Source organism: Stegodyphus dumicola, chromosome 2 (genome assembly GCF_044657685.1).
Source record: "Stegodyphus dumicola isolate Sdum_Otavi_A_Nest chromosome 2, ASM4465768v1".
NCBI classification, from domain to species: Eukaryota; Metazoa; Arthropoda; class Arachnida; order Araneae; family Eresidae; genus Stegodyphus; species Stegodyphus dumicola.
The window spans coordinates 187,198,853-187,221,506 of record NC_140769.1 but is presented as its reverse complement, the minus strand read 5'-3'; the positions used below and the strand labels follow the sequence as shown (position 1 = coordinate 187,221,506).

The 22,654-nt window shown below is 32.6% G+C and overlaps 1 protein-coding gene across 9 annotated transcripts in view; it reads right to left on the bottom strand.

The window, feature by feature from the left end:
* Positions 1 to 22,654, bottom strand: part of LOC118188117 (uncharacterized) — a 343,874-nt gene that overhangs the window by 45,919 nt on the left and 275,301 nt on the right. For all 9 annotated transcript variants that reach the window (XR_015039676.1, XM_085811536.1, XM_085811539.1 and 6 more), the window contains 6 exons: positions 19,954 to 20,034; positions 14,953 to 15,042; positions 13,242 to 13,286; positions 2,376 to 2,399; positions 2,256 to 2,288; positions 1,155 to 1,187 (listed from right to left, as the gene is read on the bottom strand). Coding sequence is in view for 8 of the 9 variants with exons in the window: in XM_085811536.1 (XP_085667662.1) it covers positions 1,155 to 1,187; positions 2,256 to 2,288; positions 2,376 to 2,399; positions 13,242 to 13,286; positions 14,953 to 15,042; positions 19,954 to 20,034 (306 nt within the window). In the remaining variant the exon portion in view is untranslated. The remainder of the gene's footprint in view (positions 1 to 1,154; positions 1,188 to 2,255; positions 2,289 to 2,375; positions 2,400 to 13,241; positions 13,287 to 14,952; positions 15,043 to 19,953; positions 20,035 to 22,654) is intronic.

The window sequence follows — 22,654 nt, the reverse complement described above, 5'->3', positions numbered from 1 at the left end:
TGCCTGATTAAAGGGTTAATTAGGTAGTTAAATAAGGAGAAATTTTGTTGTCTTTATGGCAGAGAGTATAAGCTATGTAAACTAGATTATCAGTAATTGGGTTAATTATTATGATTATAAAAATAAATATTAGAGAGTATAAAAGTACAATAGAGATTGATGATGAGATATAAGACTGATAAAATATTTCGGATGGATCACATGACTTTTGTCAGGATTTATCATTGCTTGCGGAAATATTTTTAATATTGAGAAGAGAGGTTGGTGAGGCTTTGAATGTGTGCAGGAAAGCGGTTTGGCCTCAATGTATAAAAAGCAAAAATCCGTAACAAAAATAATTACACACTCTCAGCCTAAAATCACCTCCAGATTGATATTTCTTCAGTTATCATGAATAGGGAAAACAAAAATCAACTTCAGATTGATATTTCTTCAGTAAACATGAATCGGAAAAATGATCTCGAAGAAAGGTTCTCATATTGCATGAAAAAGCACTTTTTATAAAATCAATTCATGTTTCATTATTTTTCTAACACACTTTTTTTCAGAGCACATATGAAGAATTGTGTATAGATATGAAGAAATATAATGTAGATGATGCATCTGAAATTATCGCAATTGTAAATCCATTTGCTAGCCAACTGAAAATTTGAAAAAAAATTACTTATTTACTTTTAAGAAAGTACAAATATTAAACAGGTAATACAATTCGCAAAAAATATATATTTTTAAAATATGTACATTATGCGATGGGAAATTTTTAAAATAATATATAAATAAAATTAAATTACAGTTGAAATGTAAATTTTTCTAGATACGAACGAATTAATTTGGGAATTTAATGAAATAACATTAAATGGTCTAATGTCTCCATTTGACAGATGCATTTACAAATATTTTTTTAGGTAAAAAATTCAATTTCCAGAAACACTAAGTGCTCTTTAATTGATCTTGAGCAAAGATTTCATCGTTTATTGATATTTAATCTTCGGTTACAAAATTGCTTCATAACTTTCAAAATTGATAAAATTAAGTAGAAATGTTTTAAGTAGTTTTGAAGGCGATACATCTAATGTAAAAGAATATTGCACAACTGTAAAATCACTTCTCTAATTCAAATGAAAAGCATAAAAAATAAATCACTAATATTTTACCGGAGGTCCAGCGGGTCCAGGGGGTCCGATGACCTGAAAGAAGGAGATAAACTTTGCATTTAATTAAATACGAATAAAACATCTCTTAACTGAAATTATACTTAATCCCAAAAGCTATCATTTAACACACTTTGCAATACAATACTGGTTGTGCAAATTAATGAATTATTGTACAAAATTAAAATGAAGAGCATAAAACTGTATTTAACTTTTCTTTGTTTATTTATGAGAAAATATAGTTTGTAATCCACATACAGTTTCTCTTTAGCTCGGAAAAAAACCGTAATTAAAGTAATTTAATTTTATTTATTGTGTATCAAATGAAAGAAGACAAATACAGTACTCAAAGATAAAATCTAATCCATTTTCTTTAAAGCCCACAACTGTTAGAGCAATGAACAAAGATTGGGAGGTGGGGAGGCAACCCCTTTAAAATGAGTACAACTTGATTTGGGGGGTCGACAGGAAGATAAACTGCACGTGCTGTTGTTTTTTAACATGCCTCAAATATTATGCTAAATAATTATTATGCAATTATTTATAATTTTGTAATAGTAATTTGCTAACTATGTTAACGTTTGAAGAACTTACTTGTAAGAGTAAGTTCTAAGAGTAAGTAAGAACTTATTGTAATAGTAAGTTGCTAACTGTGTTAACGTTTGAAGAACTTATCTGTAATACTTAAAAGCAACATTTATTTGAAATTGTATTAAAAATTATCTTCAGTTTTTTGCTACTTCAGATTAAAGAAAGTAAATTATTTACGTCACTTCCACCATTAAATATTAAACAGGTTTCATTTATGCAAAGTTTATTAATGCACCATTTGCAATTAATGAGTTATATATTGATTTACTGAAAATTTTAAGTCAGTTTTATTTTAATTTAAAATTAACGTTAAAAAATTTCTTATTATTTCGCTTTCACTTAATGTTACGTCTTTTATAGAAGTTACTAAATGGTATAAATATGCGCACAATAATCTTAAAAAGTAGGGAAGCCCGTTATTAGTGTTCTCTACTACTGGATTACTTTTTTTAAAAATATAGTTATGTTAAAAAGGAGCGCATGAGGAAGGAAGAAAAAATCAGAAAGTATTACCATATCTCCGCTGAGGCCATATCGACTGTCTGCCTGAAATAAAGCACAAAGATTAAAAAAAAAGCATTTGATAAATTAATTAATTAAACCATAAAAATCTCTAATGTCATGAAAACTTACTTGTTTTATATATTTTATGGGGGTCTGTAAAGAAAAACAAAACAAACATTCAGTTTCATTACGAAAAAGTAACAGAAAAGTAATGAATAAATGTACGAATTTTACATTAAATATTCAGCGGCAGACTTTGACATACCAAATTTTACTTTTCAAAATAAATTTTTATAGAGCTCAATTCAAGTGCATAAAAACATTACTTCATCAATATGTAAGTAGAAATTCAACAAAATAAATAGCTCAACGAAATAAATAGCATTTTCAATTAAGTAAAGTGTTCATTAGAAACAGTTAAATCACTCAGTTGGAATAGACATATATTTCTAAAAGCACAGAAATGAAATGAAGAATGTTCTTAACTGCTTTCATGCTTGATGAGTGGGACTTTAAGACAGTCAAAATTTTTATCTGTTCAACGTTAATGCCAAATATAAAAATGAAAATGGGTGTATTCAAACTATGATTGCAACTGTAGGGTAACTGCGAGAAACCTACTGTAAAGTTAAGGGGAAATATTCATACAGGATTTAATTAAAGTATGGAAGAATTTTAGTGAAAATTTATGCGTTAGTTTTAACTTAAAATTCAAAACTTAATAAACTTCTTCAAAATTAATAACTATATATAGAGAGACATATATATATATACATATATATATTGTTTTTTTACATAAATTCAGTGTGAAAGGCAATTAAAAAGTTTCCATTACTTTGAATGTGCCAAAAGTAATAAAAATTAGCTTCCTTTTTGTTTTTATAATCTACTTAATGTTAATTTTAAAATTATTTCGGGTAATTAAATACATTTAATTTGCTGGCTTTGTTTAGTTATTTAGGCAGCTATATTCACTTTATTTAAGTAAAAACACAGTAAAATTTACAATTAGACCTTTAAATTCACATTCCCGATTTCATTTTATAAAGAGTTTATTATATCGCCTGTCAGTAAGATTTTTAAGATCTATATAAATTATAAACTGGCAAAACTTTAATAATTCTTTTTTAAAAAAAACATAAAATTTTTAGTAGAAACTAAGGAAGTAATATTCGTCGTTGCGCTTAATGGCGTCTCGACATATTTTACTAAACTTGTTCAAAAGCTTTTTAAAATTGATTAACTTTATTTTGTTAAACCTTTTCGCATTAAAAGAATAATTGTGTGCTAATAAACTGTCCATATTGCAATTCTGATAATTCAATGTTTATGAAGATTTTCCTCTTTTCTTTACCTTTCCCCTCAACAGATGGCGATGCGGATCACTCATTACAGGTACGCTCCGTGTTTACACCGCTAATACGATACATACCTTTAACCTTTTTTAAATAAAAATTAAAGCACGTTAAATAACTATTAACATAGTTATTCACACGAACTAGCATAGTGTTATCGTCTGCTTGTTAAGTATTTATTTGTTTTAATATAAGCACGTTAGCTTTGCATAAATGCAAATGATATATTATTAATACAACTTGTGAGAGGCAGCAATATTTAATTTCAGTTTATTGTTCTTCTAAAAAGAATATTCTTTAAAAAAGCTATGTGTTAAAATGTAAGACTCTCTCGACTTTCTTGGAAGAATTATGTCCAATAAAAACGTCCACTGCTACTTTTGAGAGTAAAAATGTGAACTTTTTATTTTATCTTTTATCTTTCAAACTGTAAAAAATATTCCCTGTATTAGAATAACAACTTAACCTCTGATTGAACATAATGCTCCCAGAACTACGAGCAGAATTATATTTGAAACATTGAGTGAATATAGTCCTTCAGAACTTTTCTAGAGTCTTTTGGAGATGCATAATCATTTTCATATACTGTTGTTATTTTGATATCACTAGAATAAACAACACGTATTTCCTAATGACCCACTTTAGTTTCTATGCTCATATAAAACATTTCGAAATAATTATTTTCTAGTATTACTCAATATTCATTATTTCTCATTTCTATAAATGCAGAAGTTCCAATTTACGTAAACATGTTTAGCACATATAACACCAAATGCAGTGCTCTAAAACCATACTTTATAAAATGAGTGAACTATGGCAACTATGTAATGCAAGTCCTTTTGTATCTCATCATAGTTCCTTCAAAGATTAATCTTAATTCGTAAATCATTCTAAAAGTTCACAGTAAATATACTATGCAACACAGAGCCGGCTTAAGCTCAATTCGGGGCCCCTTGACACTGGCGGATCCAAGGCGATTCTTGGATCCGCTAACAAATGAAACATTTTAAATTTTTATTGTAAAATTATATGTTAAAAAAAAAAGAAAATCTGAAAGGTTTCAAATTTTAAATTACGTCCAAAGGGGTGTTTTTTTAACACAAAGGTTTTTGTTTTTTAACATTTTATGTGTTACCTTTATTTATTAAATATCATGTTCTTCGCACTTAAACCATAAAATTCAGTTCAAAAGAAATATCGCAAAATAATTTTAAAATGAGCATATCTTTAAAATTTCCGATACACAGTCTCATGCGCTGGAGATAAAAATGTTTTTTCTGTAAAACGTTGCCATTGCTCGCTTTGAAATCCTTGAGTTTGTTAATCAAAAATTCGTTAAGTTTTACAAAATATGAAATAGATAATAAAACAAATTCAAATTAGATTAAGGTTGTTTAAATTTTTGCATAATTCTTGAAAATAAATAATTTCGTTTTGTAAATATTCTTTGATTTCGCCAATATGGTGCCGATATTTCTCGCACAAAATGGCAATTAATATTTTGATCTCCTCCTTTTCTAGGGAGAAAAAGCATTTAAACGCTATAATTTTACTTCTTCGAAATATGGATAGTACTGTCAGATATTACATTAATACTTCAATTCTAATTCGCTTTGAGTAGAGTAAGGAGTAGAGATAATCTAAAAATCGTACTGCCCGTGGATTCTATAGGATATTATTACAAATGTTGTTTATAAGGATTTATTGTAACCAGATTAAAGGAAGAAATACTTTTATTAAATACATATAATCAAAAAAAGATAGAAAAAACTTTTTAAGACGAACACTATAAAATCCCGTTCTCAGAACGGGTAACTCTGGCTAGTACTACTACTACTAGTAAGTTATCCGCTATCTTGCAACCAGTGCAATAAATTTATCGTTTTATTTGCTAGGTAGTCCACACTCCATTATTTATTTATAATGCTTGCGTCGCGTTACATATTTGGTAAGGTACTGTCTGTAGTCTAATTTTTCTGCCTGCTTCTTGATTTGTAAAGGCGCATTATAGTTGTCATCCCACTCTTACCACGCGGCGCCCCGCCGGCCTTAGATATCGACGGACAATACGGACATGGACTTGCAGGTTTAAGGCGCGGATTTGTTTCGCAAAATAATTTTACTATTTTTCTAAATAAATTTTATCTTCAACTATCGAAATTTATAACCGGAAGTTCTGGTTGGGTGCAGCTTATCCGGGCTAATGGATGCTCGCCCCAAGCGCCCAATGTTTAAACATGCAACACATACTATATCGTAAAAAAAAAAGAGGAAAAAAATCCAGGTTGATTTTTTTAAAATATATTTTATAAATGCTCAATGCCTTCACCTTTCCTGATACGCTAGACATCTATACAATAATTCTATTCATCCCACACGCGTTTCAGTACATCATGGTCGACCACAGCCATAACAGAGATATTACGATTGCGAAGATCTTGGAGACTAGCGCGAAGCGGAGCACAAAGATAGTCCTTGACAAACCTCCAGGAGAAAACGTCACATAGATTTAAATCAGAAGACCAGGATGGCCATGTTTTAATATATCATATTTTCGTCTTATCTACCTTTTTCGTAAATTTTGATTCATTTCGCTCAACTGTGTCATAAGCCAACTTTCGAATATATACGAGTAAATTTTCCCAATGATGGATAATTGATGTCTGCCGTATCAACAAAGCTGGGAATATTGAGCGTTTGTGAAATATTAAAAAAAAGAATTAATAAACAAATATTAGTAACTTCACTTCTGATTTTGCGAAGTAAAATTTGTTATCGAGTTTTTTCTTTATAAATTTTTAATGTTTCTGAAAATTTGCTGAAGTTTTTGTGCCTTAACTATAGGTGGAGCAGTAATTTTTATTAGAAAAAAAGTTGTCAAAATTCCCAGGGCTAGTAATGAAAATGTGCGAAACATTTCGCGGCTTCGGATTTAACTAAACAGGGTCATAAAAAATGTTGCTGTTGAGAATTTATATTAATATTTTGTGGAGGCGAGATGTCTACCAGAAACAGAACAGTAATGCAAATTATCACTCTGTAACTGAATAAAAATTATCTATATATCGATCAAAAAGAAATGAGACAATTCTGGACTGGACTCAATCATGGGATTGATGGCGAGACAGAGGTACGAGTCTCTTTTAAACCGTTTATTATAAAAGTTTATTTAATCTATATAGAGGCGAATACGCATTTGCATTAATGCTGAAGAGCTAGTGAAAGTTCTGAAGTATGGAATATAATACTGTACAATGAAATGTATAAGGAGTGTATGACTAAATAGGGATGTGAACCCCAACTAAAAGTGAGAGGAAATAGAAACGAGAATTAATAGAACAATATATATCATATATCATAATGATCAGAATTTCAAAAAGTCGGCCAGAACGGTGGTCATTTTCAAATGAAAAATCTCCGGAAGAAAAGTCTTTGAACCAGTTCTGATACACGCATTCTGTTAAGCAATCAACACCATAAACTCCGTATATCTGTTTGTGAGCTTCAGCTGCTTTCTTGCCTTTATAAAAATAAAAAAAAAGTCAAATGTATCGAAAATGTTTATTTTTGACCCTCATGTTAAAATTGATCGTAAACTAACGGTTGCAAATAGAAATACACTAAATTTGTTTCTGTACCAACCTAAAAGTGTAAGCTGCTAAATCTCAAAAGAAAAAAAATTACAAAACAGAAGCATAACAAAATGAACATAACGATATCTAGTTGTGCAAACACAACTTACTTTCTTGCCAACCCAATAAATGTTAACTATTTTGATGTGTATATTGTCATGAATAAGTGTGATGAGTGTGCTTTTAAAAGAGTTGACGCAAGTATTCAAATAAGGATTCTGTCGCGACCTACAAGTCGTAGTCGCGACGATCATAGTACTGTTGCGTCTCACAAGCCTACTATTCCTGTTAGTCTAGTTGTTTGGAAGAAGTACACTGGATGAAGGCTTGAGATGTGTCTTCTGTATGGAGAAAATGTCTAGATCAAGGCTCTCAATGCAACTGATAAGTTCCTACGTCTTCTCTACCAAGCCATCAGCATTCCATGTGAGTGATTAAGTTTGTGGTGTCATTCCGGATGGTAGAATTAGGCATATGCTTTTAAATTCTGAAATAGCTATTCGTCATCATGATAAATTATTCCAAATATTTAGACTGACGACATCAGTGACGACATCAGTTTTCTTACGACATCAGTGATAACAGTCTAGATTTTTAAAACGTTGGAGAAATTTACACTATTTTTTATGGAATTGAATTTTCATTTCTGCGATTATTAGAGAAAATATTTGGTAGTGAAGAAAAGCCTATTATGACAGGAGCTGGTTGAGTAGGAGAGCTTAGAAGTCCAAGGTTTGGTAGCAGGCTAAGGCGCAGGTTGGGAGGTCTGAAAATCTTTCGGTTCCGTACATAACCTAAGAAACTACTAGGTGTGATCCAAGCTTAAATACAGATTTCGAAAGGTTTGTTTGGCAGCTTCACATTTTCTTGTTTAACGATCTCCAGCACAGCAGATGCAGCTTGGAGTTCTTGTACAAAACAAAAAGTATGTTGGAATTCCTGGCTATTGTAGCAATATACACGACCAGGACGTCTGTGAAGTGATACCATTTTTACCTTGAACATACTCTAAGTGAGTAATACTGAATTTACTTTGGTTTGAGGCAGATAGATTAGAATGAGATGTAGAGGCTTGCACTCTTTTCTATTATATAAGTCATTTAAATGCTTTGAACAGTAATCTTGGTTATTTAGTTCATTAATAATGTTGTATATAGAGGAGTTAATACAGAGTCCATGTATTATAATTATCAGCATTTTATCCTCTGGTAATTCGAATTTGTGGGTATCGTAGAAGTAATATTGAGACGATTTCCATTCATCTCTCCTAATATGTTTTGACCGGCGATGAAGAAGAAAATCCTGTAAGAATTGGTCAGCATTTTGCAGATCGTCGATGTAGATGGGCAGAGCTTTTCTTGATTCAGAAGGTTAATTGTTGTTTTTGCAGTGGTCGTGCAGCAATCTGCGAAGGAACAGAATGTCAGAATATACAAAATCAGAAGCAGGAGGCTGACGGGATTATTGGCCAAGGAGAAAGCTCAACGAGAGTGATCTAGTAGTCATCGTCCAATAAAGTGGCAGGATTTAAGGAAATTAATTGGTTTACTAACTGGTCGTCTGGAGGCTTGGGTTTCCTCCTGCGTATCTATATTATTCTTGATTTAGTTGTTGGAATTTGTAGGTAATTAAGTGAGAAAAGTTTATAATCGCTTTCAGTCTTTTTGCTGATTGGGCAGCAGGTTTAAAGCCGATCTAAGAAGCCTTGAACTTTTCCTCAAACTCTGCTTCCAATTATTTGGTCATTCCGACTTGGTCTAATTTTCTTAATCTGTAGTATGGATCCATCTAAATAGTATGCAGGCGGTTGTAGTATGACAGCAACACACTTTTCTTACTGAACATTGAGTGTAATTCCTTAACAATGTTATTTATAAGTAGTATACATTCTTGTGAGTTTTCAGCTGCACTGCAAGGAATAGTAATGTTTTCAGTGCTAAGCCTTTTATTCCTTTGATAACCCCACTTACGTGTCACTATTGTGGTGTGTGTTTTCTTTGGGAAGAGGAATGTCCAAAGCACCAAACTGTGTTGCCATGTTCAAAGAGAAAAAAATAAATCCATGTCAGTCGAAGCTGAGGAAACAATTGATAATCCATTTAAAGCCTCACCCTAAGCTGCATTTTCTGTGGAATTACCAACGGAAATTTCGTAAGACATCTGATCGTAGACTAAACTACGGATTGGAGAAAACGTTAAGAAAATATAAAATCCAAGTGCACAAAATGCAATGTGCGTTAGGTGATTCTGTAGAGGTGTAGGGTGTTGAGTGCAGTATGAAAACAGCAAAAGTATTTGAGACTTAGCCATACAATACTAACCGCTGTTCAGAAAGAATATCAACAATAAAACAAGAAATCAATAAATTTATTAACAATAAAAGTACTGCAACAACATTTTCTAGTCTGCTCTCTCCACGTATCATTATAAGAAAATTCTAATAACAGCAGACGACTTTCATGCCCGTTGTCATAACAACCATAACAAACTGACAAATGTTTAAAAACGGTTTTGCATTGTTTTATTCTTTATATGTTCATTTATTTAGTCGCTCGCACTATGAGTGATTATGAATAAAAAATTTCTTAGTGCAGTTACAACAATGTATAATTATTAAATTAGTAACGAATGAAACAGAAATCAAATGGTTTCATATTTTAACTGTCTCCCGAAAGGGTTTGTTAAGAGCTTTTACGTTCTGGCTGAGCTCGCAATTCACCAGTCTGCTTTTGCACTCACTTTTGTTAACCACTCTTTTTTGTCTTTTTAGCTTTATTACTATCATTTTCTTCGCACCTATGCCACGTGCAATTTAATAGCAATATTACAAAATTTCTAAATGCAGCATAGCAGCATATGTTTAGAATTCTCGTTGCTGTTTTAAGTGTTGGCATAATATTTTTTATTTTTTTCAGACTTTTCTCAGTTCATCATGTCAATGTTTAATTTTCCTAGTAATATGGCTTACAAAACATTTTTTTATATTTTCTATTATTAACTTTTATGCATTAATTTTATTTATCAAATATCATGTTCTTCGCACTGACGCCACATAAAATTCGATTCAACAACAAAATCACAAAATATTTAAAAACAGTATATCTTTGGAATTTCCGATAGATAACCTCACGCGCTGGAGATAAAAAATACTTCATTCTGTACAATGTTGTCACAGCTCGATTTCAAATCATTGAGTTTCTTAATAAAAATTCTTTCAAGTTTTACGAAATACGAAATTAAAAATAATAAAGAAAATTCGAAATTCAAAATTCGGGACTCCAGATGTATATGTTCGGGTGGGAGACTACGTTATTCAAAATTTGATGGGTCTAGGTGCCATCATTTTTTTTTTACAATGTGAAGAACATATATATATTAATGCGGATTCTTCATTACATAATTTATTTAAAAATTATACAAGGCGATAATATTTGGCGGCAACAGTTTGAAAAAAGATATACCATTTATAGTGAACCAGCGCTAAATCTCATAGCCCCTTTTGATAATGAACGGATGGAATGCACAGTTCGGAAATAATAACCCGTCTCAAATATGCAAATCGCAAAAGTTGTTTCAAAACAGCTGAGAAATGCTGAAATCTGATTATATTCGTCAGTCGAAATCAAATATAGGAGAGAAAATTACAGAAACTGTTGCTTTTACACATGAAGAATAACAAATAACAGCCCAAGAAGCTAAAAGTTATAGAACTGAGCAATTAATCATTGGGAATAATTTGAAATTTCATAAAATGACGACAAGGTGGGGGCTTTAAAGTTTGAATGCAAATCAAAAAGATACAAGTGCAGAAATTTTTCAAAATCATTTGAAACGCCATGAAGCAGAAAGAAACGCAATTTTGACGTGCATTTTGAAGCTTAATAAACGTTGGATGCACAATTACATATCTAAAATAAGCCATCCAACGTGGAATGGCAAGCAAAAATTGAAAACAAAAACTCGATTATTTGCTGGTAAATTTCGCACTTCTGTAAGCTTCATGTGCATATCAGTTTTCATAATGAATGGCGTGCAGTTAAATATCTAATGTAAATAATACGCAAAAGAATGATGCGGTATAGAAGGTTAACAAAAAATTTATTTCTTATCTTAACGAGTTTACTACATATACCATTAATAGCAGTAGTTCAAGTTTCGGATACAGTCCTTTAGCGTGTGCTCACTGAGTCACACAAACACAGTTTTGCACTAATTAAATTCATCCCAAACTCATTGTATCATGTCTGTAGTAATGGCCTGCATTGCATCGTTATCCCATCATTAAGTTTCTAGATACATGTGAATAATGTGGTGCGCAAACGTTGTTTTTAATGAATTTTTAAATAAAGATATCCCATGGCGTGAAATTCAATGAATGTAAGGCGAGGGGAGAATGTTGTGAGCGCGTCTATAGGGCGTCAGTTCCAGCACTGCAGAAGACAATGTTAAATTCTCGACATGGGAACAGCCAACCAGTGAAAATGTAATTCACAAAAAGGTTTCTTTTGTTGCGATGCCATCTAAAAAACTGTCCACATTTTCCTGCAGTATATTTGAGACGTGAACTGTTTGGAGCGCATGAGAAACTTGGATACTTGCCATTGCTAACAGAGCTGATTATTCACATATGAAAGATGAAACAAGTTTATTATTACCTCTTGAAACTGTACCATTCTTTTGTGTATGCAGTGTACATTTTTCTGTAGGAGAAAAAAAAGCTAACTTGGCATCGCAAAAAGAATACTCATTTAAGTCAACATAAATCTGTCTGTCTTTCAACAAAATCTCCTTCATCCAACATTTAACAACAACAACAAAAATATGAAAGGTTTCAGATTTTAAATTACGTTTAAAGGGTGTTTTTTTAACGTTTTGTGTGTTACCTTTATTTATTAAATATCATGTTCTTCGCACTTAAACCATAAATTTCAGTTCAATAGCGATGTCGCAAAATAATTTTAAAATGAGCTTATCTTTAGAATTTCCGATACACAGTTCCGCGCGCTGGAGATAAAAAAGTCCCCCCCCGTAAGATTGTTGCCATTGCTCTCTTTCAAATCTTTTAGTTTGTTACTCAAAAATTCGTTAAAGTTTTACAAAATATGAAATCGATAATAAAACAAATTCCAAATTTCAAATTTGGTTTTCCACATGCCCATATTCGTAGGAGGATTACGTCATTCAAAATCCAATGGCTCTATGTACAGTTGTTTTATCACAATGCGAGAAATAGAAATACATTTATTTATGCAGATTTTTCATTATTTAATTTCTTCAAATATAATGCAGGATTACAACATTTGGTGGCAAAAGTTTGAAAAGTGAAACGGACATTTATAGTGATTCAACGCAAAATCGCAAAACGAAATCAATAGTCCTTCAGGAACAAAGCCCCTTTCGACTAAAAAAAAAATTCCTGAAAATTGTTAATTCAGAATATAAACAATATCTGCCAGTTGATAACAGTCCTGGTATTGAAGAAATAAAATGTGAGGAAGAAACTGTAATGCTCTAGATGAAGTAGAAAGCTCAGAAGATAAATTTGAGAATCCTACTCACAAAAGGGATAAACCAGGCATAATTATATCGTCCATTTCTTCAACTTCAAAACAGTCAGGAAAGAACTTTAAAATACAAAGAGTGCTTTACACAACTCATTTACCACGAAAAACAGAGACGACGTACAACTGATTACATTTTTAAACGTGCTTATAAAAACAATTTTTATTTGATACAAACAAACAAATCTGCAAATTTATTTCTGTTAAATGAAAACTAGCAACGAGTTGTATTTTTACTCTTTAGAAATCTAATTTATCAGAATATATTTGTTTTAGTTCCTTTCAATAAAATTGACTTCAATCGCTTACCTCATACCCTGTCGACTTACCGAGTTTTCACTAATTGTAGGCATAACATAGCTATGGAAATTTTGAAGTACATTACAAATAATATGCTAAATATATACAATATATTACTAGAATTTAAAGATCTGAAAAACAACCTACCGTGTCACCTTTCTCCCCTTTCTCTCCGGGTAAACCGACTTTTCCCTAAAGAAAAATTATGTGACAGATAATAATAATAAAAATGATAAAATAAATGATAATAAATAAATAACAAAAATGATTAGTATACGATAATAAAAATTACACACAACTTATAAAGTTTTATTAAAGAATAAATAAATATTTTTCATAGGGATGAAAATGTTAAGATAATTTTCTTTCATTTCTCAAGTTTCTAATAAATCGACTATTCCTGATAATTTTTGAAAAATATGAATTATCGCTAAGATCTGAGTGAAATTCCCGATAAAAATATTCGAATCGAAATCCGGCAAGATTGTTTTAATGAAAATGTCTTTAGTTTTTGCAATAACGTCTTCCTACAGGTGCATTTAAAGCATATTTTATCAAACGAAATTTCATTTTAATAAAGCTGCTTGTATTTAAAAGGAATATTAATTGACGATTCCACATTTTCCCCCAGGCATTAAAGGTATTAATTGTTCACTTACCAAATCAAAACGTGTCGCCCTATTGTCTAAATTTGGCTGGCGATGATTTTATTCGGTACAACCAAATAGTTGTATTTCACAAATAGTTGTCATGCCAACATATCTTTCAAGTAAACTGCTGAACATCTAACACATAATTAAGAAAGCAAATGTATCAGAAAATTGAAATTTTCTTAGTCATCTGAAAAGTGAAAATTCTTAGAAATCATATGTTCTTAACTATATCCTACTGTAAAACGATTTCCTCGAACACGTTACATGTATTAACGTTATTTATGACAACCGTAAGCTGCTTGTATGTATTGCCTTTCTTAAATAGCATTTATTTATATAATTTCTGTTTTGAACTAACTCTAGTGTTTAGATTTAAAAAAAGGGCATATTTTATCAGAAGCTATGGTATATGTGATCAACAGCTGTTAAACCAAAGACATTTCTTATAAACTTGAATTCAGAAAATTTAAATGTTACATTTAAGATAGTTAGCTGTTACGAATGTAAGTGAAAAAGAAAATGTGGAAGGGAAGATCAAGAACAGAAAAAAGATGGAAACTATAAGATTTTATCTGAAAGAGACTACTTTCTTGTGATGTTTCAAAAGAAGCCATTAGAAATGTGCTAAGAGGGTAATGCAGAAGAAGCTGAAAAATAAGATTGGCTACAATGAGCTGAATAAGGGTGGTAACAAGTTGTCAGATTCTGTGGCTGAATTGATGTTTAATAAAATCCTGTCTTGAAAAAATGTCAACATGGCTTTCGAAAAAAGAACGTAACTAATAGTTGTTGAAGGAAAACAAAAAAAAAAAAAAAATGAAAAATCTAAGAAATTGTCATTACATTTTAATACCTTTTTAAAAAGAACATTGAGTCTTTTATTTGAAACCTCATTTTGGAACTGGCTCATTTTAAAAGTAGGCAACACTAACTACAATATGACAGGGCTACATTTTATAGGTATCAATGCATTAGTATATTCTGTTTGAGCACAGTTCTATAGAAACAGAGTATACACTTTTATAATAAAGAGTTAAAATGAGTAAAGTTTACAATAAACGTTTCCTCTTCTTTAACATATGCGTAAATATAGCATTACAGTATTCAAATTTTTAATTACATGCAGGAAAAATAATGGATTAAAAAAGAAATGATATGAGAAACATTACCGAAGAAAGCCAATACAAAATAACAAAAAGAATTACCGGGGGCCCAGGTAATCCTGGAGGTCCCATCAAACCAGGAGGTCCAAGGTCGCCAAGATTACCCTTTTCACCTTTAGGACCTATCTGACCCTGTAAAAGCAAAACAAGTTACATTTCAGAACATATTTAAAATTTGTAGATATTTGATTGATTTTTACTAGAATTGCTAGAACATCTTTTTACTAAAAACTTAGCACGAGGGAAACATGAATATACTAAGAAATTGTGAGCACCCAGGTGGCTGAAAAATTCGAAATATTGTTATATTCTCATGTGAAAGATCACTAATCATTTCTCATGCTTGCTTTCATGCTGCTTTGATGATAACAAAGCAAAACAATTGATAATAGTCGTAGTCGATGTAACAGAATCAAGCAAGCACACCAGAACCGTGAGAATGATCGAAACTGGGTCTTAGATTTGCGTAAAATTAAAAATAAAACCGTTTAGATAACAGAAACATTCAAATTGCACAAATGCTCTAATTTTAACATTTTTTTAAAAATTAGATCCAAAATATTGTAGAATTCGGCTAGCTAGAAAAGGATTTTAATCGTACTTGTGTCTTGCATTTTGTACCACATGGAAAATTTCTTACAAAACAAATATTATACATTAGTGTGCAAAAATAAAGGACGGGACACCTCTTCATATGTAACGTACTGCAGTAATATTTTGAATCGGTACAACGCATATCTTAATATCGTCCAGATATAACACTTGGGAAAGTGAGCAGCACTGACCAAGAAAAGAAATTAACAGATTTAAATGATTCGATTGAATTATTCAATTACGGCAAAGCACACGAAGGCTATCTGCCTAAAGGGAGGGATGCCTTCGTTGAGTCCTTTCTAAAGGAAACTGGCTCGTATACACTTTACACATGGGGAAAACCACGAAAACGCCCATGCAGCCAGCCTGTTCGCGGGATTCGAACCTCAGACCGAACTACCAGTGTTCAGCGTCTTTACCGCTCGGCCGCTGGTGGGCAACAGATGCAAAGGACTATTATTCTAAAGTTTGCTCTGAGCACAGTAGGATAGAAAGCAGAAGTGTCCATATGACAGAGGGCAGGCAAGAAAAACAGTATTCAACAGGGTAATTGATGAATAAGTTAGCTAGTTATTAGATTTTCACACTTTCTTCATGATTGTCGACAAGTTTTTTAGGTATTATAGCCCATTTCTCTTAACTGTCGCAGATGTGAAATCGTTCCTGGTGCCAAGCAACGTACTGCTAGGTATTTCCTGAAAGTGTCTTACATTTACTTGATTGAATTTAAGAGCAATGACTGTGCGGTGTCTGCCTCTCTGGTGAGTATCTTCACTTTCCATTAGTAGTACAACGACGAACCGCTATATATAGCATTATTGTCCATGGAAGAAACCTTGAGTCCAAACGTGAGTTGTGTAAATCATAAGAAAAAGGCAACGGTATGATGACAGTCGTCAGCGAATAGGCCTCTTTGCAAAATGCAGAACTCTGTATGGGAGGAAGCTCCAGCATACAGACTATTTTACGAAGGACATGGTAATCACACTGAAAAGGGCAAGTTGGTCCATACGAAAAATCTCAGCTGACACACACCTGGACGCATCCACAGTGCCCCGGCTGTGGTGACAATGGCTGGAACAAGGAAATATGGCAAGTTCGCGGGGTGTCGGTGCAGCGAGTGACGTTAGCGTACGTGGATCGACGCATCCTCCAACAAGCGGAGGTGCACCCGCAAGCCACTTCTATTCTGTAACAAGTTCAAGACAACCTGGACATTCCCATATCGACCACAGCCATTTGCCGTCCATTAGTGGCTAGTAGCATGCACTCGAGGCGTCCGTTAAGAAGACTGCCATTGACTCCACATAATAGAAGCCAACATCTGCAATGGTGCCAGGCTCAAGCAATGTGGACGACGGAATACCAAAAAGTCATGTTCTCAGATGAGTCACACTTCTGTTTTTCCAGTGATAGACGGCGCGTACAATTGTGGCGTCGATGTGGAGACAGGTCCAGTCCGGTAGCACCTGTGTCATGCCCCACCGCGCGACAGCATGGTATCGTGGTTTGGGGCGCAACTGCCTACGATTCCAGGTCACATCTAGTTCGTAATCAAGGCAGTATGACGGAGGAACAATACGTGGATGATGTGCTGCGGCCGGTGATACTCCCTTACCTTCAAGGAGAGTCCAGTGCACTTTATCAGCAGGATAATGCCCGACCACCCTCTTGCTCGCATGAGAAAACGTGCTCTGAAAGGTGTACAGATGCTTCCCTGACCACCGTTCTCTCCTGATCTCTCACCAATCGACCACATTCAGGATGTGACTGGACGCCATTTGCAAACCCTGTCATAGCCGCGTTCAGAAGATGAACTGTGGCAAATGGTTGACAGGGAATGGAAAGACATTCTTTAGGACAACATCCGTAGTCTCACTGACTCTGTACCTAAACGTGTTGCTATCGCCGTCCAGTATGGTTCTACAACCTACTGAGCCGACGCTCTTCTCGCTCTGTATTATGCATATAATTTCGAAATAAAGATCGCTTATTGCTCGATGCTGTCTCTCTCTCTGTTTGCCAAGTTTCATCACTTTATAGGCACTTCTTCTTGATGCTGCAATGGTGCATTTTTAATGTCATGTAGTGTATCTTTCCAAGCAAGAACTTTGTCACCCCCCCAAATGGTGCCTTTCGACGATATTGAAGGAGTAATTGCATGTCCTGTCTTACTATACGAGTTTAGGTGTCCGAAGAAGTTAGGGAAACTAAATCGGTTTTCGGTTCGGTGATTGATTCACTAATGAACATAGAATGAACGTTCTTGTTTATTCTTAGCAACGCAGAAAAACCGTCTCCGATGGTTAGGGTTCAATGGCACACATTTTACTAGTCCCCGAAAAGAAAAGAAAAAAAAATGAGCTTAAGAAAGAAGCAAAAGAAAAAAAAAGAGCTTAAGAACATTAATCTCAGCCCTCTTGGTGTATTTTTATATTTCACTTATTAATGATTATGTTATGATTATGATATATGATTATCGTAAATCTTCAGATTTTTTTATTCCAACTGAAAGACAGTGTTCAATCATATAAAAAATTGTGGATCTAATTAAAATTACCAACACACAAGGTGATTCCAAAATATCTTCAGAAACTGGACTGGCAGACAGAGGTGATGAAATAAGGAAATTTTGCAATGGAACATATATGCAGAAATGGAAGATGTAAGTACTGGTACGTAGGGAAGGTTCTGGTACGTAAAGGTGTGAATGACAGTTAAGAAGAAAGACAGGTAAGGTCAAAACAAACAGACATGTTAATCATTCGGATTTTTACAGTAAGTGACACTCCGCGTGCCACCAATAGTGATGCACTATTCACCCTCGTTGAGCCGCCAGTTAATATGCTTAAGTGTCTGGCAGTTCAGCTGCATTTTAACCGACCACCGTTCTCTGTTCATCCTATGGGCAACTGCTCTGTTTCAGTAAGTATTCCAATAAATAAAATTTATATCAATGACCTACGATTTCGTTTAGCAATGCATACAGCTCGAAATCTGTGCTGTAAATGACGATTCACAATATCAGAAAATTTTCACCTATCTATTTCAACAGCGCCCTTGACCACTTCAAGACACCATTTCCGCACACATGCTATTAAAATGTCTTTTTTTTTTCGACCTCCTCTGCCTGAATTTACATTTTCGAAACATACTTTAAAATCACTTTGCATATTGCTAGGAATTTTTTCAAATAGTGCTCTTATTTATCATTGTAAATATTTCAAACTTATTGCTTTATATTTAGTTTGTGAAAATTGTAATTTATTCTATATATGTATGTCAGCTAATCTAGATTTTTGAGATACTCTAGCAGCCATATATTCATAATGGGTTTTGTACTGATATTTTGTCAAACTGAAGAGATATCGCCAATTGGGAAACAATTTCCTCGACAAAACTTTGTTCCCAAATTTGAAGACATTTGGCAATAAGTCGTCAAATAAGCATCCTTTTGGTGATAACTTCTGTCTAAAGCATTCTAGATCTGAAGCCTTCTTACAAATGGTAAGACGTCCTAATTGAAAGTTGAATATTGTCAACTTTGTGCTGAAAGTCAGTCTTCAGTAGCCTCTCGCTGAAAGTTGATTCAATGATAGAAGCTGGTTAGAAGCATTATCTGTCAGACTGCATTGTGTTGTACTGCGTATTGTATTAGGTTATGCATAATACAACATTTTGTTTCAGACGCTGGAGAATGAGTCGTTAAAAATACTATTACACAAAAGTAAGTGTTCAGACTAGTATTATAATGATATTGTGATTAAAATAATGACATATCTATTTGCGTTTCAGTCAATTATATATTTCTATTGGTTTTTAAAGACTTGAATCAATATTTCCATTGATTTAACTTCCAATTACGTGGCAAGTTCTTTTGAGTTTTTATCATCATCTACATGAAACAAAGGTAGTTGGAAATATAACCCGAAGAACTACATTTATTAATCTCTGAGCCTTCAATTCCTATAAGATTGATTAGTATACAGTTGAAACTTCCTGTTGCCTTTAAAAAATTCCACCTGTTGAGACAAAAACCAAAATTTTCGTTTTCCGAAAGCTAAAATTATTGCTAGTACTAATTCATCTATGGATTTCGTAGTAGCTTCAAAAATCTTTTTATACAATAATGCGATCAATAATGTAGCTTCAGCCTTTCTTCTTTCGACCGCATTCCAGCTTGTGCGTGAAACATTATAACTTTTGCTGTGTTTATCGCAACAAAAAAGCTTTGCTAATGTTGGGACTCGTTCCAATGAAAACCCAGTCAGTGCTAATTTGATTTTTACTTATAGTGTTAAATTTGTTGATTGTGACTTTTCAATCGAATCTTTTCTAAATTTTTTGCTGCTAAATCTAACTTAGTAAATACTCAAATTCAATTTTAAGATTTTGCTCGCACAAAATAAGACTACATTACAGTTTACAAGACAAGCGAAAATTACTTACTGGAAGTCCTGGAGCACCTTGTGGGCCCGGCAAACCGTTCACGCCATCTAGCCCGGGAGGTCCCATGTGACCCCTCTCACCCTTAAAGAAACATAGAAGAAAAATTATTAGAGAGATGCTATGCTTTATTATTATATGTACTGCATCGTGGATATTAATGAATTTAATGTACTGCATTGTGGATATTACTGAATTTAGTATACTGCATCGTGGATGTTACTGAATTTAATGTACTGCATCGTGGATATTACTGAATTTAATGTACTGCATCGTGGATGAAGTCATAAATGTTATTAACTTAATATTATTAGACAGAATTTTAAATTGCATCTCCAAACAGCTTAAAATATTTAGTAATTAAATATATGTTTATTAATGCAGACATAAATACATGAATTCGAAAGTTTTTTGCGGCTACTTTATATATGCATGTCCTACTAAAGTAGTTCAAGACTTTCCTTTTTGGTAAAAATAAGATAATTTGAATACATATTAGAATATATTAAGGGGTTGAAATATCTTGAACACAGAAATGTCTCCTGAGGGTTAATTTTATGCGGGAATGTCACTTGCGAAATTCAACGCTTTCATTTAACCCTTCTGCCTTTTCGCAAAATACAGTATATATTCACGCCTGGCAATTAAAATTGTTACCTTTTCAAGTACAGTGTACTAGAAAGATGAAATGATTAAACCACCAAGCGATATTTATGTACAGAACATACAGAAATTAATAACCGGTGTCCAACATCCAGTGTGTAGAGGAAACAGTGTATAGATGAAACAAACAAAAAAGCAGCGCGAGAAAAATCCGGTCTCATCTTTGGAAGATATGACGACAAAAGCCTCGAAGACAAGTCACGAGTATACCATAGACAATAAAAATAATTGTCACGGGTAAACCATAGACAATAAAATAATTGAATTAAAACTTTGAGATAATGACTTGGTAATGAAATTTCAGAGATTAGATTGATAATACACATCTATTCGTTAATAAAGCATTATATGCAAACTAGATATTTGGTAACATGCTAAATAAACTACAAAGAAACTTTTTAATCGCCTAATAATTGCATTTTACCTCAAACTAAATGCTAACGAAATAGAAGAAAAATAATAATTATATTTTAAATGTAGCGAATTCGGGAATTTAATGGTTAAAATAAGGATTTTCTAAAAACTAAGGTTTTTTTATAACACTGAAGTTTTAGTGCTGGCAGGGGAGCTATAATGAATATTAATTTTGATTATGCGGAAATTTTTAATTAACTTTACAGGACTTTTTCCACGTTTAAACAATAGTTATATTAGGTTTATTAATGAAAAAAAAATATGATCTGCAACATTTAAGTTTCTCAAAGTATTACGTTTATAACTCCTCGGATGAACAATTTTCACATTAAATTCTTACGTGATCTCATTAACGTTGAAAATATATTGCTCGCATACAAAATTTAAAATAAGCAGAAATGCTGAAGAAGCCTTTTTAAAGACTTTCAAAAAAAAAAAAAAAAAAAAAAAAAAAAAAAAAAAACCCGCATAAACACATAAAAAATATTTAAAAAAATAACAATAAATAACTTCAGAAGAAAATAATAATAAATAAAAGTGGTGTAAGAAACTAACACGTGAAGAATTAAACACACAAATAGTGAATATTTTTTTAAAAGATGATTTTAAGAAATTTCTCTAATAACATAAAAATAATTTTTCCGAATAATTAGGATTATAACCGGATCTCAATATATCTCACAATCTGAATTGAAATCAGAATTTCAAAGTTCTTAATAAACTCCAAAGCGCTTAATAAAATATTATTGCTATATTTTGTATAATAAATATTTCAAAATACCTATTATATACGCTTAAATTACATTAAATATCAAGCATATTATGATTACTAATACAAATATATTAAATTATACATAAGTATTCACGCAGTCAGATGAATTTTAAATCCTAAGGATTTCAAAAATTCATAAAAATCGAAGAAATAATAAACAAAAAGAAACAGTACTATCACAATTAACGGTAGTCAGGCTGGTGCAGAAAACTATATTAAAATTTTTCTTCTATTGGCGTATATGAGCATTTACGTTCATAATATTTAAGACATTTCTTACAAGAGAAAAGACGGTTTTCAGTAATGATCATAGGAGTAGAGCTGAGCCGTATTAAGTGTTATGATAAGAAGTAAAATATTGCATTGATAGTTACTGGCGATACGTACAACGCATTTATCGGTGGAAAGCTGAACGAAGTTTCAAAACCGAGAAAGTATCCTATCGAGGTTAAATTGTAAATTCTATAAAGGCAACTATGAAGAATTCGACGCTCAGACAGGAAAGCGGTTAGTGACTCTAAATGTCGTACCGAAGAGCCAGGATTCGAATCCCGGAGAAGGCATGGATGTAATTTGTTCCTTTATAGGAGGCAACGGTTGCTCACCTATTAGGTGCCTTCTTAATAAAGTGCCGACCGCTTCCGCCCTTAGCAATGATCAACGCCTATAAGCGTCTACAGGCCGCCATTGGGGGGATACTATAAAGAATCGATAGAGTTGTTTAAGAGTTTCTTTAATTTTTGTAGTATATATAAGTTTAGGCGAGCTTTCTACAATTTTTATTTTTTAAGTTTTACCCTAAGAATATACATTTTTTTTTTCAATTCAGCATGCTGGTATGTACTTCAGGAAATT